General features: G+C 36.4%; 1 protein-coding gene across 4 annotated transcripts in view; it reads right to left on the reverse strand.

Annotated features, from left to right (window-relative positions):
- Positions 1-21,402, reverse strand: part of CFAP70 (cilia and flagella associated protein 70) — a 101,543-nt gene that overhangs the window by 40,627 nt on the left and 39,514 nt on the right. For all 4 annotated transcript variants that reach the window (XM_053909545.1, XM_053909542.1, XM_053909544.1 and 1 more), the window contains 7 exons: positions 14,747-14,917; positions 14,486-14,566; positions 12,816-12,907; positions 7,656-7,720; positions 7,149-7,339; positions 5,532-5,663; positions 147-272 (listed from right to left, as the gene is read on the reverse strand). In XM_053909545.1, the coding sequence (XP_053765520.1) occupies positions 147-272; positions 5,532-5,663; positions 7,149-7,339; positions 7,656-7,720; positions 12,816-12,907; positions 14,486-14,566; positions 14,747-14,917 (858 nt within the window). The remainder of the gene's footprint in view (positions 1-146; positions 273-5,531; positions 5,664-7,148; positions 7,340-7,655; positions 7,721-12,815; positions 12,908-14,485; positions 14,567-14,746; positions 14,918-21,402) is intronic.

The raw sequence follows: 21,402 nt of genomic DNA on the forward strand, positions 1-21,402 counted from the left end.
ACATATTTATAGACTCTATGTTATTGATTTATGTGTCTGTCCTCTCATCAGTCCTGATGGGTTTTAAATAATTAAAAACTACTATTTGCTATACCCATATTACACAAATAATAGTAATAACAACTACTGGAAAGACCTTTAATTACCTCTTCATAATACACTGCTGCCATTTCAAAGTTCTCATTGACTTCTGCTTCAAATGCAAAGAGTCGAAGCTGTTCATTGCTTGTATAAATGGTTGAAACAGCGTGTTGGACATCATCTGGCATGGTCTGTCAACGTCAAGATGTTAGTTAGACAAAACAAAGCAATTACAAGTAGAGAGTCTTATAAAAATAAACTAGATGGGAGACCTCAGTCACGAGGTTGAAAATGACATTGGAGTTTCTTATAGTTCAACATAGTAAGAGAGTAAGAGTGAACCAAGAGAGACATATCAAGGATGAAAGAGAAAGTCAGGTATATGAATACCAACAATCTAAGCTCATGGAAGTGAGTAAAAATTAATTAGAACAGAACTCTCCTCCTCAACACTTAGGGCAGTCAAAATCCTTAAGTAAGCCTCCTTTGACCTCAAACAGCTTCCTTAATTTTCTCTTGTGTATGGGATGAATATTATCATTTTTAGGTGCCATGACATGAAAAAGGTTGGTAAGCACTAGCTAGAATCTTCAAACATCAAAAAAATAGGAGACTAAGGATAAAGCTTTGGAAGTTACCTTTGTACCTTCAGTGGGATATATAAATATATCCCCAAAAGGAAACATTTTAGAAATAGTCAGAAAGGTAGGGAAAAACCCAGAAAAATATTATGTCCTATATGCCATCCAGGAAAGCAGTTATAGTATAATAAGTAATCTCCAGGATCAGAAGCTACTGCCAAGGAAGACCTCCAATTCTTTAGAATTTAGAAGTAAAAAAATTATCAGTGACATTAACAAGTAGAGTTGCTAAGGGACGTAGAGAGTAAAGCTTAATTTGAGATGGGCCAAAGAAAGCTCCTGGTTAGAGATTATGTCTCTGTTCTTTGTTCTTTTTGATTTTGATGATCTTGACCTCCAAATTCCTCCAGCAACATACTACAGTGCCTAAACCAGAAATACTCTACCTCTAATATCCTGTTCCAAGAACCTATGTTATAAGCCTTCAATCTTTTTGTGACTTAATCCCCTTAAAACTACTCTCTGACTTTATTTCCCTCATTTCTAATATACCTGTCTTTTCCCAACTGTGTAATACCCGACCTCATGATAATCCACTCATACTACTCTCACCAGCAAACTCAGGTCCCAGGCACCTTGTCCTTTGCCTGCACTTGGCCTGAAAATTCCCAAATTAAAACAGTCCTACAGGAGCTGCTAATTGGTCCAGAAGAAGACTGCATACACACAGAAATATCTGAGCTGCCACAGAGTCTTTGGCATTCAGTCTTAGCTAAAGGCCTTTCATACTCAGTAATCTATGTATTTGTCCTTGTTTAGCAACACATTCCATAATACTATGATGCAGTGTCTAAATTTTCTTTCTTCAAGCTTTTCATTCAACCCTTACTCCCTTCATTGTCCAGTAAACACATTACTTCGCAGAGGAAATGGAAATCATCGGGCCAGGGATACCTCAGCTTTTGAACACCATACTGATATAGTTTATTTCTGTATCCACTGTATCTCTTTACTTTCAGTCTGAAGAAGCATCACATCCTTCTCTGTTGCAAGACTAATCTTTCCATCTAACTTCTTGATTCTTTCCCATTTGTATATACCCTGGGTTTGCCATCAATTATTCTCTCTTTCCTTCTATTTTTAATTTCTCCCAGTCTGCTGACTCCTTCTCCCAAACCAATGGACATGCTAAAAGCATTTCTAGCTTAAAATGAAAACCTTGATAATTTCTGGCTACTATTTTCCTACTTCTTCCTTTTATCTTCCAACTTCTTTTTCCAGTTTATTTATTTATTTTCAGAGAGAGAGAGAGAGAGAGAGAGAGAGAGCGCGCACAATCAGGAGAGGGTAAGAAAATAGAAGGAGAGAGAGAGAGAGAATCTTAAGCAGAGAGAGATCTGACATGGGGCTTGATCTCAGAAACCTTGAGATCATAACCTGAGCTGAAATCAGGAGTCAGACACTCAACCAAGTGAGCCACGCAGGCGTCCCCCAGCTTCCTGAATTTATATTTATCTGTTTCCTAAGCACTCATTTACTCCACAATTGATTATAATTTGAATCCTCTCCATTAGTCCAATGATACTGCTATGTAAAAGTTAATAACCTCCTTATTTTCAGATCCAATGAAAACTTTTCAAATTTTGTTTTTCTTTTTCTCCAGTTTTATTCAGATATAACTGTCGTGCATCACTGTGTAAGTTTAAGGCACATAGCTTAATGGTTTGACTGACATATATTGTAAAATAATTACCATAGTAAGTTTAGTTAGCATCTATCATCTCACATGGACACAATAAAAAGAAAAAAATTTCTTGTGGTAAGAACTCTTAGGATTTACTCTCCTAACAAGTTACAAATATATCAAACAACAGTGTTAGCTACAGTCATCATGCTGTATATCATATGCCTGGTGCTTGTTTATCTTGTAACTTGAAGTTTGTATCTTTTGACCGCCTCGTTCCAATTTCCCCTTCCCCTTCCCATTCCCCAGCTTTTGTTTTTCATAACTCCTAGGAATATTTGACAATGTTGACTACTTTTTCTTCTTAAAATTCTCTTCCCTTAGCTTTTGTGACACCACTGTCTTCTGGTTCTTTTGCTCTTTTAACAATTCACTTATCTCCTTAATTCTTTTATTCATCCATCCCTTAAATGTTGGTATTTCTATAGTGTTCTACCACCAGCTTGCTTCTCTCTCTACTTATGTTTTCCTCAGCAGCTCCATCTATAACCATAGTTTAGTTAAGTATATCTACAAGTATATCTTGTTTTATTGAGCTTCAAAGACATTGCTTTTTTTATTTTTATTTTTTTTTACAAATTGAAGGTTCATGGCAACTCTGTGTCAAACAGGTCTGTTGGTACCATTTTCCAATAGCATTTGCTTACTTGTCTCTGTGTCACATTTTGGTACTTCTCACAATATTTTAAGCTTTTTTATTGTTAATTATATTTGTTACGGTGATCTGTAATCAGTGACTAGGACTCAGTGAAAGCTCAGATGATGGTTAGCATTTTTTAGCAATAAAGTTTTTAGGTTTTGTTTTTGTTTTTGTTTCTGTTTTAGAGAGAGAGTGTGTGTGAGCTGGGGAGAGGGCCAGAAGGAGAGAGAGAATCTTAAGCAGGCTCCACACTCAGTGTGGAGTCTGACACAGGGCTCAATCCCATGACCCTGGGATCATGACCTGAGCAGAAATCAAGAGTTGGACGCTCAACTGACTAAGCCATCCAAACACCCAGCAATAAACTTTTTAAAAAATTTTTTTTAATGTTTATTTATTTTTGAGAGAGAGTGAGACAGAGTGTGAGTGGGGGAGGGCCAGAGAGAGGGAGACACAAAATCAGAAGCAGACTCCAGGCTCTGAGCTGTCAGCACAGAGACCGACGTGGGGCTCGAACTCATGGACTGCGAGATCATGACCTGGGCTGAAGTTGGACGCCCAACCGACTGAGCCACCCAGGCGCCCCTAAACTATTTTTTAATTAAGGTATGTACATTGTTTTTCTAGACATAATGCTATTATTGCACATGTAATAGAGTATAGTATAGTGTAAATATAACTTGTATATGCACTAAGAAACCACAAAATTAATTTTACTCACTTTATTTTGATATTTGCTTTATTACGGTGGTCTAGAATCAAATCTTCAGTATCTCCAAGGTATGCCTATATGCACTTATGGCTCCCCAAATCTCATCTCCAGCTCAGATCTCACTCTTGAGAAAAATCCCACAAGAGCTAATATTCAAAAGTAATTTCAATATCACCTACCTCCCAGTAAATCTGCTTGTGTTGTATTTCTTGTCCCACTTCCTGGTACTACCTGCTACCCAGTCATTGAGCCTTAAACTTAATCTTTGCCCCCTTTTCCTACTTACTATGTAATAACCAGTTAACATCACCAGTTTCACTGCATCTAACCCAACTGACACACTGTTATCAGTGTTTTTCATAAAATGTAGATTTGATCATACTATTCCCCAGTGTAAAATAATTAAATTTATTGCTTCCAAAATGCTAATAATAGAAAAGGCAAAACTTCTTTCTGTGGCATACAAGGTCTCCATCCATATTCCCAACTCTGCTACTAGGAACTTATTGATCCCTGGCTTCACCTCCTGCTTCTCTGTTCCTTAACCAGTTTAGCATCCGTTCCCGAACTATATGCAGTTTCTGTGTATCCCATATGCTTCCAAGCTTCCAAGCTTTTGTGATGTTACCTATGACTCAAATACTCTGAATCCTCCACTTTGAGAATTTTTTAGCCTTCAAGCTCAAGCCACAGCTATTCTGTGAATCCTTTCCTGACAGGTCTCAGGGCAAAGTTGATTACTTTTTATTTAGGCATCTCCTAACCTGCTTTACCGTGGACACACCCCTTCACAGCATTGACCTCACTCTGCTACATTTATTTGTATTTTATGTCTCTCTCGTCTACTAGACAGGGATTCCTTGGAGGCATAAGGCAACAGTAATTACCACCTAATGTTCAATTTTCAAAGCAATTCATCCAAGTCATCTGTGCCCAAGGCAGGATTGTTCTCTTAATGCTAGCTAGGATACTGGACATTCCTCACCCTCCTCTTCCAGAAAGGCTAGACAAGTTGAAAGAAAAAATGATGGTGACAGAGAAGAAAATCAAGTGAAGGAAAGAACAAATAGAATAGAGGGTTTGAGGAAGCATACCTGCTTAGCGACTACCAATAGGACAAAAAGACTTTGGTTTTTGTCATAGTTTTCAAATAAACCACAACTGTATACATTTAAAAATGAGCAAATGAAGGCAATATGCAAGCTGTGCAAATACAGATATAAACAGATAAATGGGAGGAGGGGGGCACCTGGGTGGCTCAGTCAGTTAAATGGTCAACTCTTGATTTTGGTTCAGGTCATGATTGCATGGTTGTGGGATCAAGTCCTGTGTTGTACTCCCCGCTGAGCGTGGAGCCTGCTTGGAATTCTCTCTCTCCCTCTCTCTGCCCATCCTCCCCACAAAATAAATAGATAAACTTTAAAAAAAAAAAAAAAAAACAGACAAATGGGAGAAGAACAGGCTACCCGGCCAATGAAAAGGCATGTGTGAAGCATCATTGTCATATAGGTCCAATATCTGAAATCTCATAATGTTTCTTGGTTTTGATTGCCAATATCAGAGAACAAACTGAGAATTACACACATTCACAGAATAAATAAAATGATGATTTTTGTTTTACAATTTGCATTAGCCGATTTTATTTATTGTTTTAATCGATCACATTTCTGTTTGCTGAATTAAGGAAGAAAGGAATCAAGGAAGGAGGGAATCATTCAGAGACTTTGATGCCTTAAAGAGAAAAGGAAGGGCTCTCAGTTATTGATCACCTACCTGGTTTAAGGCCACATGCATCTGATCCACCAAGAACACATAGAGCTCACTAATAAATGTCTGAAGTTCCTCCTGGCTTTCAAATGATGTTGTCTTCAAATACTTCTCTCTCACAATCTTTACTACAGCATGCTGTAAGAGGTATAGATCACCTATTTGATAACAGAGTCCAGTACCATGCTGACAACACAGGCCTCCCTTGAGCATCTGGTCTAAGGCTCATCAGAACTTCAGAAGATGATTGGTTTCTCCCTTGGTGACTGATAAGAGTGTCAGCTCTCTGATTTTCCTCTGATTTTCGACATACTCTGCATGACTTCTTTTCTTAACGTCATCACTAATATAGTCAATGCAGAACTCATATCATGTGAAGAGAGTTATAAAGCTAAAGAAGACCTCAGCATTAGGTTTATGTATTACATCTCTCATCATGGCCACATGATACAAGAGAAAAAGGCCTGATTTGACAGTCTAGAGAATGGAATTCTGGTTCTAATCCTGCCACTGTACAACCTTAAAAATTACAGTTAGTACCTCATTTTCTTCATTTGTTATATGGATGTGTGTTTCTGGTATTATTATCTTACTTCAGAAGATGATTGAGAAGCCAAAGAAAGATAACAGGTAGGTGGTGAAGCTTAAAATGCTGTACAAATAACATATTGCTATAGCCATGACAGCTTTTATTCCCCTTAAGTTAATGTTATTGTCAGGTTTTGTACTAAGCAGTTTCCATGCATTATATTATTTAATTCTCATAATGAACCCATGTGATAATATTAGTATTATTCCTTATTGTTAGGCAAAGAAATTGAAGCTCAAAGAGATAAAGTCACCATCCAGCTAGTAATGGCAGAACCAGGAATTAAACTAAGTTGTAATCATGCCATCTACTGAGAAGAGTGTTTTGCCTCCATCAGCATCAGTGTTTTTCACTTTATTACTTCCATGTGCTTTCTTTTTATCTGTTTAGTACAGGACAGGACACACAGTAAATGTGCTCAGAGAGGCAATCCAGTGTAGCAGTTAAGAATATGAGTTCTGGAGCAAGATTGCCTAACTTTAAGCCCCATCTTTAACCTTTACTATCTCTGTGATCTTAAGGAAATTACTTAACCAATTAATATTGCATTTCTCCATCTGTAAAATGAGGAATATCTACCTCATAGGGTTGTTGTGAGGATTAAATTAGTAAAATTTGAAGCATTTAAAAATTTGTCTGGTGTAAGCAAACACTCAATAAATGTTAGCCATTATTATTTGGGAAATTATTATTAAGTAAATATTTCTCAAATCTTAGTGATTGTGTGGACTATGGAAAGGTTGGCAATGGGAGACAGAGTAGTCATGGAATCAGTAACATGTACAGAGTTTCATCCCTGCAACATGAAACCTGTCTCAAAACTTGGCCCCCTCAAGTAAAGACTTAGTTTCTTAAAAGCTCACACTTGGAATGGATACTGAACCATTCCAAGGCTTTGCACAAGTAGAGTTTGTGGCATTCTATCATAAGGCACATTGCCAGCAAGAATGTGGAAGCATAGCTGGACAACTATAATTAAGAATGTAGAGAAGATGCTTCATAAAAATCCATGGAATAATTAAATGAATATTTACCTTGAGTTGTTCTTTGAAAGCAAAGTATTTTCCCGAGCAGTTAAGTTCATAGTTGAGCTGGCACTTCTGTTCCTCTAGGGTTTCACTATCCATATCACTCCCTAGTTTGGCCACCTGTTTTCCAAACATCCGGTGATACTCATCCAGAATGGCTCTAGAAATATTTTTGATCTGCATGTGGTAGTCACTCACTGCCTAGGAAAATACAAAATGTCTGGAAAGAGGCCTCAGAGAGATCAAGATGTGTAATGGAAGTCTGAAACTGGATTGGGTTTTACATTCAATACTGCTTTAGGTACAAATTGCCCTTTTCAGCTCAGAGACCAGCCAAAGACTAAACACTATACACTATTCACTGTCTGCCACTGGTCACAAACAAAACCAGGAAGGGAAATATATGCAGCTAAAATTTCTCACGCCTTCTGGAAAACATACTAAAGAGTCCATGCCTTATTTTCAAATGGGTATACTCAACATGTTATTATAGTTTCACCTTAGCTTTGGCACTTGCCTTTTGAGCTCCTCCTGTCCGACGGGTAAGAGGCGGCCTTGGCGGAATCATATCCTTGACCCTGTACCAGGAAAAAAAAACAACAACAAAAAATAAACAATTATCCGCAGATTTATGTTCTCTTATTCATACCTCCAAAGAGCCTATACGAGGGAGATCTAAGGTCTGTTCCCACATCACACTTGAGCACTGTGCATTTCTCTCATATAAAAGCCTAGATGTGAACCATAGAACAGTATATGGCTGTGAGCTAGATAGGGAAGAAGCCAGGAAGCAGCTACTCAGAAACTAACTAAGTTGTACTTTTTTTGGCTAATTTGAGCCCTGGCTTTACTCTCACACATTTTTTAAAACTGCTATTGCACTCAAGAGACTGTTCGACTCAGGAGTTGGAAAGATATGGGTGTTATGATTTTAGGTGCACTCAGAAGAGTCTCTGATAGCATGAAGTTTTGGAAATCCAAATGGTACAAGGCAAGTGAAAACTTTTCTTTCCTGTCCATCGAGGATAAAAAGTGTACTCTTGGTCATAATTTATGACTGCATTCAATTACAATAATGATACCAGACTTTGTGGTGAGTAAGAAAGTATATTTTGTCACTGTCAACCTACTTATGCTAAACTTTCTACCTTCCATTTTCAGGAGACCTTACAAAAACTAGAGGAAATTAAGTTCTAGTTCTTCCTCCTTGTAGCTTCAGATTCCTGCTGAAGTATATCGTACTGCCTTAAAGTTTATAATCAAATTCACAAATTCAATTTTTCTTTAATAGGTCATATGTAATTGTATATCTCTGCTCTTGATTTCTAATTTTAATTTTATTTATTTTAATAGGTAATACATTCATGATTCAGAACTTAAGAGGCATGAAACAACATATACTAAATTGTCTCCTTGTTTTTAGCCTTGTTGACAACCTTGTCTTCCAGCCATCCAATTTCCTCTCCAGAGACAACGTTATCTATTCACTCATTCAAAATATATACTGACTGCCTATTATCCATCAGTCATTTTTCTAGATGCTGGGGATAGAGCATAAAACAAAGTACATAAAAATTCTTGCCCTCATGGAGCTTGAATTCTAGCAGGGAAAGAAAGACAATAATTAAGATAAATATGTTAGTGATATGTGCTGTGAAGAAAAACAATGCAGGAAGGCAAATAGACTACGTTGGGAGCTAGGGTGGTGAAGTAGGGAAGCACATTTCATCAAGACACTTTACTGAGATGCTAACATTTGAGGAAAGACCTCAGGGAAGTGAGGAAGCAAGTTGTGTAGATATCTGGGATAAGAAAAGTACAGGCAAAGAGAACAGAAAGTGTAAAGGCTTTGCTGCAACAATGTGCTTGGCATGTGTGAGGAATAGCAGGAAGCAAGTATGGCTGGACTGAAAAAGTGAGAGCAAAGTACAGACAGAATATGTAAGCAGTTGTAGGCCATTGCAAGGACTTTGACTTTTACTCAGAGTGTGCCAGGGAGTCACTGGTGGTTTCTGAGCAGAGGAGTTACATCAGTTGACCTCCATTTTAACACAATCATTATCGAATGTTGTATTAAGAATTGTCCAAATGTCCATCGACTAAAGAATGGGAAAAAATGTGGTACATCCATACAGTGAAATCTAATTTAATAACAAAGAAATGAAGTACTGATACATGTTACAGTATGGATGAACCTTGACAGCATTACGTTAAACATGAAAGTTGCACACATCCTAGGATAGGATACATGCTCAGAAAAGACCAGAGAAGACCCCAAGCTTCCACCACTGACTGACCTATAGGCCCAGTGCAAGCAGGAAGTGAAGGTTGAGGCAGAAATGTAAACAGCCTTGTTAAGTGTTAAAAGAATGCTCCAGCATGGAATCATTTGCAGACAAAACAAATATTTTTTGTTTTATTTTTATTTGTTTGATTATCTTAAGATCTTGGCATTTAAGGAAATCTCAATCAAAACATTGGCCGAAAAAACAAACAAACAAAATAAACCAACCCACACTGGCTAAACACAATCTACAACTTCAACAATTAAGAACAGCAAACCCTGGGGAAGGGGAAAATCGGATTTCCAAAGTTTGTATAATATCCAAATGTCCAGTTTTCAACAACAAAAAATCACAAAATGTACAAAAAACATAAAAGTGTGCCTCTTTCAAAGGAAAAAAATAAATCTATAGAAACTGTTCCTGAAGAAGTCCACACATCAGACTTGCTACAAAAAGATGTGAAATAAAGCAATTTACTCATGCTCAAGAGCTAAAGGAAACCACAAACAAGGAAAGAGAAATCAGGAAAATGATGTATAAACAGAAAGGAAATAGAATATCAGTAAAGAGACAGAAATTTTTAAAAGAACCAAACAGAAAGTCTGTAGTTGAAAAGTACAATAACAGAAAGGATAAATTACTAGAAGGTTCAACAGATTTGGTCAGGCAGAAGAAAGAATGAGCAAATTTGAAGAGAGGATAATTGGAATTACACAATCTGAGGAACAGAAAGAAAAACAAATAAAAAAAAGTAAAGAGAGCCTAAAATCTGTGGTACACCATCAACATACACAATGTGTGTGACCAACATATACCCTATGAGAATCCCAGAAGGAGAAGAGAGAGAGAAAGGGGCAGAAAGAATTATGAAGAAATAATGGCCCCAAACTCCCAAAATATGGAGAAAGACATGAATCTATATATCCAAGAAGCATAACAACTTCCAAGCAGAATAATCTTGAAGAGATCTACATTAAGATAAATTGTAGTCAAATTGTCAGAAGCCAGAGACAAGAGAAAAACTCAAAAAGCAATGAGAGGAGTGACTTGTCACAAAAGATAAACAGATAATTTCAATAATGTCAAAAAGAATAACACAAGCCATGGAGGCCAGAGGTACTAGAGTAACATATTTAAAGTTTTGAAAGAAAAAAGAATGCCTGCCAAAAATTCTATATACAGCAAATCATCCTTCAAGAATGAAGAAGAAATTAACAAAATAAACAAAAACTAAGAGTCTATCTTAAATACAGAGAACAAACTGAGGGTGGATGGAGGGGTGGGGAGAGGGGAAAATGGGTGATGGGCATTGAGGAGGGCACTTGTTGGGATGAGCACAGGGTGTTGTATGTAAGCCAATTTGACAATAAATTATATTTAAAAAAACTAAGAGTCTATTAGTAAGACCTAATTCATAAGAAATGCTAAAGAGAGGGGTGCCTCAGTGGCTCAGTCAGTTGAGCATTCGACTTCGGCTCAGGTCATGATCTCAAAGCATGAGTTCAAGCCCTGCATCGGGCTCAGTGCTATCAGCATGGGGCCCACTTCAGTTCCTCTGTCCCCCTCTCTCTCTTTCTCAAAAATAAATACACTTAAAAAAAAAAAAAAAAGAATGCTACAGGGAGCCCTTCAGGCTGAAATGAAAGAACAACTAGTCAGTAACTGTAAGGTAACTGAAGAAATAAGGAACACTGGTAAAGGTAAACATGAAAGCCAGTATTATTGTACTTCTGGTTTTAAACTCCTCTTTACTTGTTTGGGGAGCCTGGGTGGTTCAGGTCATGATCTCACGGTTCGTGGGTTCGAGCCCCACATCGGACTCTGTACTGACAGCTTGGAGACTGGAACCTGCTTCAGATTCTGTGTCTCCTTCTTTCTGTATCCTTCTCCTGCTCACCCTCTGTTTCTCTCTCTCAAACATAAACAAACAGTAAAAAAAAATTTTTAAATAAAAATAACCCCCTCTTTACTTGTTTGTAGAAGGCAAATGCATAAATTGTAATTAGAAATATTTGCTAATAGGCACACAATGTATAAAAATATAATCTGTGACAATAATAATATAAAAAGGGAAAGATGGAGATATAGAGGAGCAGGGTGAATAGTATTGAAGCTTAGTTGGTATTATTCCAATTAGATTGTTAAAGGTTTAAGATGGTCATTATAGGGGCACCTAGGTGGCTTAGTCAACTAAGCATCCAACTCTGGGTTTCTCCTCAAGTCATGATGTCATGAGTTCAAGCCCTGCATAGGTCTCTGCACTGTTAGTGCTTGGGATTCTCTCTCTCCCTCTCTCACTGCCCCTACACTGCTCTTTCTCTCAAATAAATAAACAAACTTTAAAAAAAAAAAGATGGTAATTATTATTTCCAAGGTAACCACTAAGAAAAAAGAATGAAGATTCAAATTACTAAAATCAGAAATAAATATGGGGACAGTACTCCCCATTTTTATAGAGGTAAAAAGAATTATAAGAGAATACCATGAACAGTTGTACATCAACAAACTGGACAACCTAGATGAAATGGACAACTTCTTAGAAACACAATCAAAGCACTATGGTACAATATAAAAAAAGTTTTTTAAAAATTGCACTTATTTATATGTGACATGGGTGTGTATGTGTGTATTTTAGGAATTTTAACTCCAGAAGGATAAATACCAATTTTTTAAAAGTGGTTATCACTGGGGCACCTGGATGGCTCAATTGGTTAAGCATCTGACTCTCGATTTTGGCTCAGGTCATGATCTCATGGCTTATGGGATCGAGCCCTGCATCAGGCTTTGAGCTGACAATGCAGAGCCTGCTTGGGATTCTCTCTCTCTCTTTCTCTCTGTCTCTCTCTCAAAATAAATAAATAAACATTTTAAAAAGCTTTTTTAAGTGGTTATCACTGGGTGAGTAGAAATCTGAGTATTTTTATATGCTTGCTGATCTCAATTTTCTCAAAATCTTGACTTTTTTTTAAGTTGATGTATTTATTTTTGAGAGAGAGTTGGGGAGGGGCAGAGAAAGAGGGGAAGAGAGAATCCCAAGCAGGCTCCACACTGTCAGCACAGAGCCTGATTTGGGGCTTGAACTCACAAACCATGAGATCATGACCTAAGCCAAAATTAAGAATCGGGTGCTTAACCAGCTGAACCACCCAGGTATCCCTTGATTTTTTTTTTTTTTTTTTTTTTTTTTTTATGCTGAGCATATACTGCTTTTGTAATAAGAAGACAACTATAACAAAAGAAACTTAATCTGGGCTAAAAAACCAGAAAACTGTCTGCTGCTTAGTCTAGGGAAATTATATTTATGGAGACAATCTGAATTCCTTTTATTTATATCTAAAATGTTTTTGCAAAAAATATATATATAAATATAAGAACCATTGCTACACACCTTCTGGCTAGCTCCTCTGGCATTCGCTTTGGAACCAAGGCTTTGTCCAGCTGAATCTCCAACACAATGTATGTGCCTGCTTCTACATATTGCTGTAAAGATATTTTTCTCTCATTTATTCTTTCCATTAAAAACAGATATTTATGAACAAATTTTAGTAACATAGGATAACATATACAATATAAGAAAATTGCATATACAACTATACGTATATAGTATGATCTTGACTGTCAAAATATTCTTAATATAGAAAAATAACTGGAAAGAAAAATAGTTACAGTGGTTATCTCTTGCATAAAAGGATTTTCAATTTTATTATTGGAAACTTCTACCTCAGCTGAAGCACTGTTTAACTTGTTCAATACTTTTCTTGTAACTGTTTTAAGTGAATGCTATTCTTTCTGCCACCAAATCTTCCAAGTCCAAGTATTTCCAATCAGAAATATTCTGACATTCCCATTCACAGAATCCACATCACCATCTACCAACTGCAGTTTGATGGACATTTCTATCCAAATTTTTTTCCAGCACCCTAAATACAGCATGTCCAAAATTTATCATTTCCCTTATATTGATCTCTCTTTGACTTATGATTTTGTAATCCTTCTCGAAAGTGAGGCTTGAAACCTGCGTTATCTTTAGCTTTTCTTCCTCAGCACCCTTAAAGCTCCCCAATTCCAAATCTTGCCTCTTCAAGTTTCTGATTTTCCTTACTACAATCTCTTCCCTAAATCAAACTATCATCACACACTCACCTGTACAATTAGAAAAACCTATAAACCAATATTTGAAGCCCCTACCCCAACTTAATTTTCTCGGTTTTACTTCCTTGCAAGAGTTCTACCCTGAAATACATAGGAGGTCTTATTTCTACATGACTTAAAAACCATTAATAGGAGTCTCCAAGATGAAGCTCAAGAGTTCCTTATCAGCTACATAATGAAGTCCAAACTTGTTAGCAAATCTTTCAGTCTTTCTACAACTCAACACGGCCTCTCTCTCCTTTTTCACCTCTATCTAGAAATTCTCCTTTCTTTTCATCTGTATTCCATACACAAAATTAACTGATTCACTCTAAATTCTGCTACCTTCTTTGTGTCCTGACTCGGGCTGTTCCCTTGCCCTGAAATGCCTACCTTCTCATCTTCATCCGGCAAACTATTCTCTTCATCTTTCACTACTTAGCTCAAATGCCAGCTCTTCCATGAAGCCTTCTGAGACTGCTTTATCTTAGGAGCGATTCATCTGTATTATGTGAGCCCAAACAGCACTTTTATTTGTACCTCTATTATAATATTCATCAAAATTCTGTGTTATGGTTAGTTATGTACCAATCTGTTTCACCCACCAGACTGTTGAGTGTCTTGAGGGCAGAGGAGTAAATGCTACAGATGATGCATCTCTGCATGATTTCTAATATATAATACAGTAGAATTACAAAAACACATAATTTTTTAATGTTAGAAAGGACCTAAGGTTAATTTGGTACTACCTGCTCATTTTAGAGAGTCTCAACAAGACAAAGAAATTTACCCAAAGTTATAAACTAGTCATGGCAAATATGGGATGGTAATTGAGATAATGAGAACTTTTCACAATACCATACTATCTTGCTCAGTAAAAAACTGATGAATTTAAACTTAATTTTCCAACTCTTTATGCATAGTTACCTGTCCTTCTGGATTGTGGCTTAGAGAGGGTTCAACTTCCAAAGGAGTATCTGAGCTCTGAGATTTTATACTAGGTGCTTGCTGAAAGAAAATGAACACGCCTCAAAAACTGAATTCTTACATGGTCTTCCCAATGGCAGGAACAATGATCATTAAGTTGCAACAAAAGGCAAACTAAATTGATGCAATTCACCCTATAATCAGTACAAGCCTGTGAAATGTAACAAAGCTAGCAAAATCATCACCTTCTCAACAACCTACCATATCCCCAGGCCTAGGCCTTCCTTCTATATCCTTTTCTTTGACTGCTTTATCTTCTTTCAGGTTCTTTGAAACAACTAGTTTAGACAATGGAGAATTAATTCCTCCTATTTTATTATTCTGAATCAAATGATGGCCAGTATCCCGGAACAAGCTAAATAAACATTTGGTCTGAAAAGAAACAAAAAAAAATGCAGTGAATCACAGGCGAATGAGACAAATTTGAAAGAAACTCACATTATTCTTTAACAACATTTAGTTTTCTAGATAATTTCAACATTGTAGAATCAGAGGGAAATAGGGAAAAGAAAAACTTCACTGAATCACCATACTTGTTGAACAGGTAAAGCCCTCATAGAAAATTAGCTATCTATCCTATTATTTAAATTATTACAATGAGATTGTTCAACATCGCTTGGTTTTGGTGTTTCTTAACTCTTGTTCCTAGAAAACTTTTAATTTTTGATACATAATTTCAGATTAACTTTAAATGGTAGATAGGGGAAATAGGTTCAAGAATTCCTCACATTTACACAAATGGGTTAAAAAGGCTTAGGGCCCAGAGCTGCTGCAGGGTGAAAGCCCCCAAGGTTAGCTAGCTAGACTAGCTAACTAGTAACTTGTTATCTTTAAAATTGCATGCTCCATCAATCTGAAACTTTAAAGAAGACCGCTAATTCGTTGTATCACCTACAGGAAACTACTTACCATCTGGCACCGATATATTACTGTGCTTTGACCACAACTTTAAATGCTACTTTCCTCCCAGACCCTTTGCTTCTTACACATATGAGTTAATGATTCCTATCTGTTTCCTTCTGCACACTCACCACGTATGTAAAATCTTGATAGCTCAATAAATATGGAGACGAAATCCCTGTTTAGGGCTCTTGTCTCCTCCCAGACATTAGCCTCTCTCATTTTCATTTCTGTGTCAGTGTCTGCTCTCTTGCAGGACCAGAGAGAATTTAGGATTCCTGATTTGTAACAGGTAGAATTTATTTCTGCATAAGAAATATCTAATTACTACTTGCCTATCAACTATAATTGGAAAAATAGGGCAAGTTTAAAATTCAAACTAAAAATTTTGTATGGGAAAATCAAACTATAGATAAATGAAGAAGAATCATAACATTTTTTAATAATTTTTTTATATTTATTTATTTTTGAGAGAGAGAGAGGGAGACAGAGCGTGAGCGGGGGAGGGGCAGAGAGAGACAGTGGGACACACAGATTTTGAAGCAGGCTCTAGGCTCTGAGTTGTCAGCACAGAGCCCCACGCGGAGCTCAAACTCACGAACCATGAGATCATGACCTGAGCTGAAGTCAGATGCTTAACCGACTGAGCCACCCAGGTCCCCCAGAATCATAACATTTTTTAAATTAAACAACATGGTTGAAGTCTAAATAGAATTTATGCTGAGTGAAAGAAGCCAGACTAAAAAACAAAGAGGGGAAGACTGGTCAAAGGTATGAGAGGATAAGAACAGACACAAGAAAGTTTAGGGGGGGCAGGAAATGGATATTTGCCTTATCTTGATTGTGGTGATAGTTTCACTGATGTGCTATAAATATTCATATACATGTCTTTGTGTAAATGCAGGTTTTCAGTTCTCTTGGGTAGGTTCTTAAAAATGATCTTGTTGAGGGGAGCACTTGCGTGGCTCCGTCTGTTGAGTGTACAACTTCGGCTTAGGTGCTGATCTCATGGTTCATTAGTTCAAGCCCCGTATTGGGCTTGCTGCTGTCAGCACAGAGCCCACTTCAGATCCCCTGTTCCCCTCTCTCTCTGTCCCTCCCTCGCTTGTGAGAGCCTCTCTCTCTCTCTCTCTCTCTCAAAAATAAGTAAACATTTTAAACAATGATTTTGTGGGTTGTACGCTAAGTTAATGTTTAATATAGATTTTCTATGTAGTTTTTCTACCAAGTATTAAGATTGAAATATTGAAATTTCTAAATGTCAGATTATCTCTCTTTCAATTCTGTTAGTTTTTGCTTTAAGTATTATGAGTTTCTATTGTTAGGTGTGTATACATTTATAATTTATATATTTATTTTACACAATACTTTGTAAATTCTTTCTGATTAATTGACCCTTTAATCATTATGACATGCCACTCTATGTTGTTAGTAATACTTCCTGTCTTGAAGTCTATTTTGTCTGATATAAATATAGCCACTCAGCTCTGTTATGTTTTCTATTTGCATAGCATATCTTTTCCAACCATTTGCTACAATCTCCATGTATCTGAATCTAAGTGTGTCTGTTTTTAAATAGCATATTATTGAATCTTGATTAAAAAAAAATTTTTTTTAATTCATTCATTATTCATTTTTGAGAGAGAGAGAGACAGAGTGTGAGTGGGGGAGGGGCAGAGAGAGAGGGAGACACAGAATCCGAAGCAGGTTCCAGCCTCCAAGCTGTCAGCACACAGCCCGATGTGGGGCTCAAACCCATGAACCACAAGATCATGACATGAGCCAAAGTTGGATGCTCAACCAACTGAGCCACCCAGGCCCCCTGAATCTTGATTTTTTTTTTTAAATGTGGTCTTATAATCTCTGTCCTTTCATTGGGGTATTTAACACTACTTACATATAAAGTTATCGTTGAAATATTTACATTTATGTCTGCCATTTTACTATTTGTTTTCTATATATCTTCTGTCTTTTTTGTTCCTCTGTTCCTCCTTTAAATGCCTTCTATTATGCTAAATATGTATATGTACACACACACACACACACACACACACACACACACACACACACACACACAAATTCTCTTAGCCATCCTAACTAATCACAATGTATATCACACTGATATTAACTTAATTCTGGTATAATGTAGAAATTTTAGTACACTGTAGTTCCATTCTATCCTCCCTCCTTTATGTTACTATTATCATACAAATTAAATCTATACATGTTATAACCCAACAATATAATTAATGCTTTATATAATGTCTTTCAAAGAAATTAAGAGTAAAAATTAAAAAAAATACATACTGTATTTCTGAAATCTTTTATATTAACTTAAATTTAGCCATTTCTAGTGCTCCTTGTTTCTTCCTGTGGATTCAAGTCAGCAATCAATGCCATATCCTTTCAAGCAGAAGAACTTCCTTTAGTGTTTCTTACAAGACAAATTTGTTAGCAACAAATTCTTTCAATATTTGTTTATCTTTGGATGTCTTTATTTTACCTTCCTTTTTGATTGCTAGCTTTTTCATTGAGCACTTTGAATATGTTATTCTACTGCCTTCTGGATCCATTGTTTCAGAAGAAAAATCAGCTGTTAAATACATTGCAACTATAAGCAATGAGTTGTTTTTCTCCTGTTGAATTCGTGATTTTCTCTTTGTCTTTCAGCAGTAAACTCTAATGTCTATGTTGTAGATGCCTGTATGCTTATCCAACCTGAGATTCTCTGAACTTCTTGGATATGTAGATTAATGGTTTCATCAAACATGAGACATTTCTAGACATTATTTTGCCGTGTATCTTTTCTGCCCCTTACTCTCTTTCCTGGGACTCTCATTTCAGTTATGTTGGTTGCTCTCCACAAATTTCAACCAACAGCATTGCTGGGCATAGGTCTTTCATCCACTGCTCCAAATTGTGTGAGTCTTCTTGTATGGCAGCAAAGTTGCTGGTCCTCACAGCCTATCCTGCCCTAGGATAATCACTGCACTGGTTAAGCTAAAGAAGTGGAGTAGGGAACAACTTAGGGAAGTTTTAGAAGCAGCCCTAACCAAGAAAGCCTCAAACTCCATAGTTTTTCATGCATTAATGCTTCTCAGTTTGTTGATGCCTTTGGTCAATTTCCAGAGTGCTGAAAGGTTTTTTTGTCAATTTGTCCAATTACAGCTGCTTTTGGTGGTGGTGGGGAGAATATTTGACAACCTTCTCACTCAGACATAGCCAGAAAGATTTCCTCTCCAATATTATATGTATATATATACATATATACATATATATTTAATTATGATTATATATTTTTTAAAAGTTGTGGTCATATTGAATGTAGTTTTATATCCTGATTTTTCATTTAAAAGATTATCACATGTATCCTTTCATGTTTTAAAATTTTTCATAAGGTAATTTTTAATGTATATACAATAGTCTCCAATCACCCCTACTACACCCCTAGTACTACACTCCTAGTACCTTACATATTTTATCTCATTTAATATGTAAAACAATTCTAGGAAAAAAGCACTGTCTTCATTTATAATAAATTTATTTATAATAAATCAATTAATTAATTAAAGTTGAGAGAAACTTAGTCACTTGCCTGAAGTTACCCAGCTGGTTAATTCCGGAATTGAAACTAGAGGCTGACTGACATCAAGGCCTATAACCTTTCAATTATAATATACTACTTCCCTCAGATATATCTTCATTTAGTAAAATTTGGATACAATTCTACTTGTTCCTTTAAAATAGATTCCTGGAAGTAGGAATGCTACAGGAAAAAATATAAGTATTCTAAGCTTCTTAATACGTACTGACAAAAATTTTTTCATGGTTTGTACTAATTTACACTTCTAGCAGTGAATGAGAGTTGCTTTATCACACCTTTCCCAACAATGGGCATTACCATGTTTTAAAGAATTGACTAATTCTACAGGTAAAATGGTATTTTACTATTATTTTAATTTGCAGTTCTTTGATTCTAAATAAGGCCAAATGTTTCTTCTTCTTTTATTTATTGACCATTGGCATTTCTTTTTTTGTCTAGTACTGTTTCATGTACTTTGCCCTTTAAAACAAAATTAGTGTGTTTTTCTTATCAATTTGATAAAGTGCTTTATATTTTAGGAATAGTAACCGTGTTTCCTACATATATTCAAATATTCTCCCGTTTTTCAGTTACATTGTAATTTTGTTTATGATGGTTTCTCCTATACATAGAAGCTATTCATTTTTTGTTAATCTAAATCTTTTATATCTTTCGTTGCTCTCAAGCCTAGGAAAGTCTTTCCTGAATTCATATTTTTTAATTAATAGCCACTTCTACTTTTATATTTTTCACATTTAACAATGTTAATAAACTCATTTGCAACTTATTTTTATCTATGCTATATGTAACATTTTGGCATTCTTTTTTTCCATTTAACTATTTACACAGCATTAACAATTATCTTTCTTAATGGATGCATATTGAATCATTTTTATTTACAATCATTTGCTAAGCTTTTCTCTATTATAGACATTTTAAACTCATTTTTTTATTTTTTTTAATGTTTATTCATTTTTGAGAGACAGAGAGAGAGCATGAGCAGGGGAGGAGCAGAGAGAGAGGGAGACACAGAATCCGAAGCAGGCTCCAGGTTCTGAACTGTCAGCACAGAGCCCGATGGGGGACTCAAACCCATGGACAGCGAGATCATGACCTGAGCTGAAGTCAGAGGCTCAACCGACTGATCAACCCAGGCGCCCCTTAAACTTATTTTTAGGGGTGCCTGGGTGGCTCAATTGGTTGAGTGTCCGACTTCAGCTCGGGTCAAAATCTCAGGGTTGGTGGGTTCGAGCCCCACGTGGGGCTCTGTGCTGGCAGCTCAGAGCCCCGAGTCTGCTTCGGATTCTGTGTCTCTCTGTGTCTCTGCCTCTCCGCTGCTTGCACTCCATCTCTCTCTGTCTCTCAAAAATAAATAAATGTTAAAAAATTTTTTAAAAAACACAAAAATTATTTTTAATTTTTGCTATCCTAGATCCCAAAAAGTTTTTCTGAATACGGAGTTGGGTTTTTTTTATGTCATTAGGAATTTTAATTTACACACTGCAACATTCATCACTGCTAGCTCTTTTTCTAATTTAATTTGCTTTTCCACTCTGCCAAACCTAACCCAGATACTTTTGCATACGCCATGTTTTCAAAGAAAAACAAATAGTGTAAGTAAAACAGATGGACATTTCTGTCACTAACAGTTAAGATTTATAGTATTTGTAGACAGATGACAAACTGAAATCTTATGATGTTTCCCCTCTTTGTATTCTACAAAACATTTTTAACACTCTTTACAGTAATTGCAATAATTGGAAACACTACATATAGATTTTTATTTGTACTCATAGTCCATGCACATCTTTTTCTTTGTAATGCTTCACACACTTTCAGAAAGGAAGGCAAACCATTCATATTGCCAAATCTATTCTAATGCTAAAAATTGTATTACAGAACATGAGAAAGTTCTAGAGACTAAAACTGAAGGGTGAACATGGAGTTTTTTATTCTATTAAATTATTTCCTTCAGATACATCCCTATAAGTGTGATTTCTGAGCCAAAGGATTTCTGGGGCGCCTGGTGGCTCAGTCGGTTAAGCGTCAGACTTCGGCTCAGGTCATAATCTCACGGTTTGTGGGTTCAAGCCCACGGTTTGTGGGGTCAAGCTCTGTGCTGACAGCTCAGAGCCTGGAGACTGCTTCGGATTCTGTGTCTCCCTGTCTCTCTGCCCCTCCCCCCTCATGCTCTGACTCTCTCTCTCTCTCTCTTTCTCTCTCTCTCTCAAAAATAAGTAATATATAGAAAGAGTTTACTACTCAGTTGGTTTGCAAATAGATGATAGGTCTTTCATGACTCCATTATTGAAAAATAGCTGTCCTAATAATAATGAAATAGTAATACGTTTTTGTTATTATTTTTGTTGTGTTT

The sequence above is a fragment of the Panthera pardus genome, unplaced genomic scaffold, assembly GCF_024362965.1.
Source record: "Panthera pardus isolate Hobbes unplaced genomic scaffold, ASM2436296v1 HiC_scaffold_22, whole genome shotgun sequence".
In the NCBI taxonomy this organism is placed as follows: domain Eukaryota; kingdom Metazoa; phylum Chordata; class Mammalia; order Carnivora; family Felidae; genus Panthera; species Panthera pardus.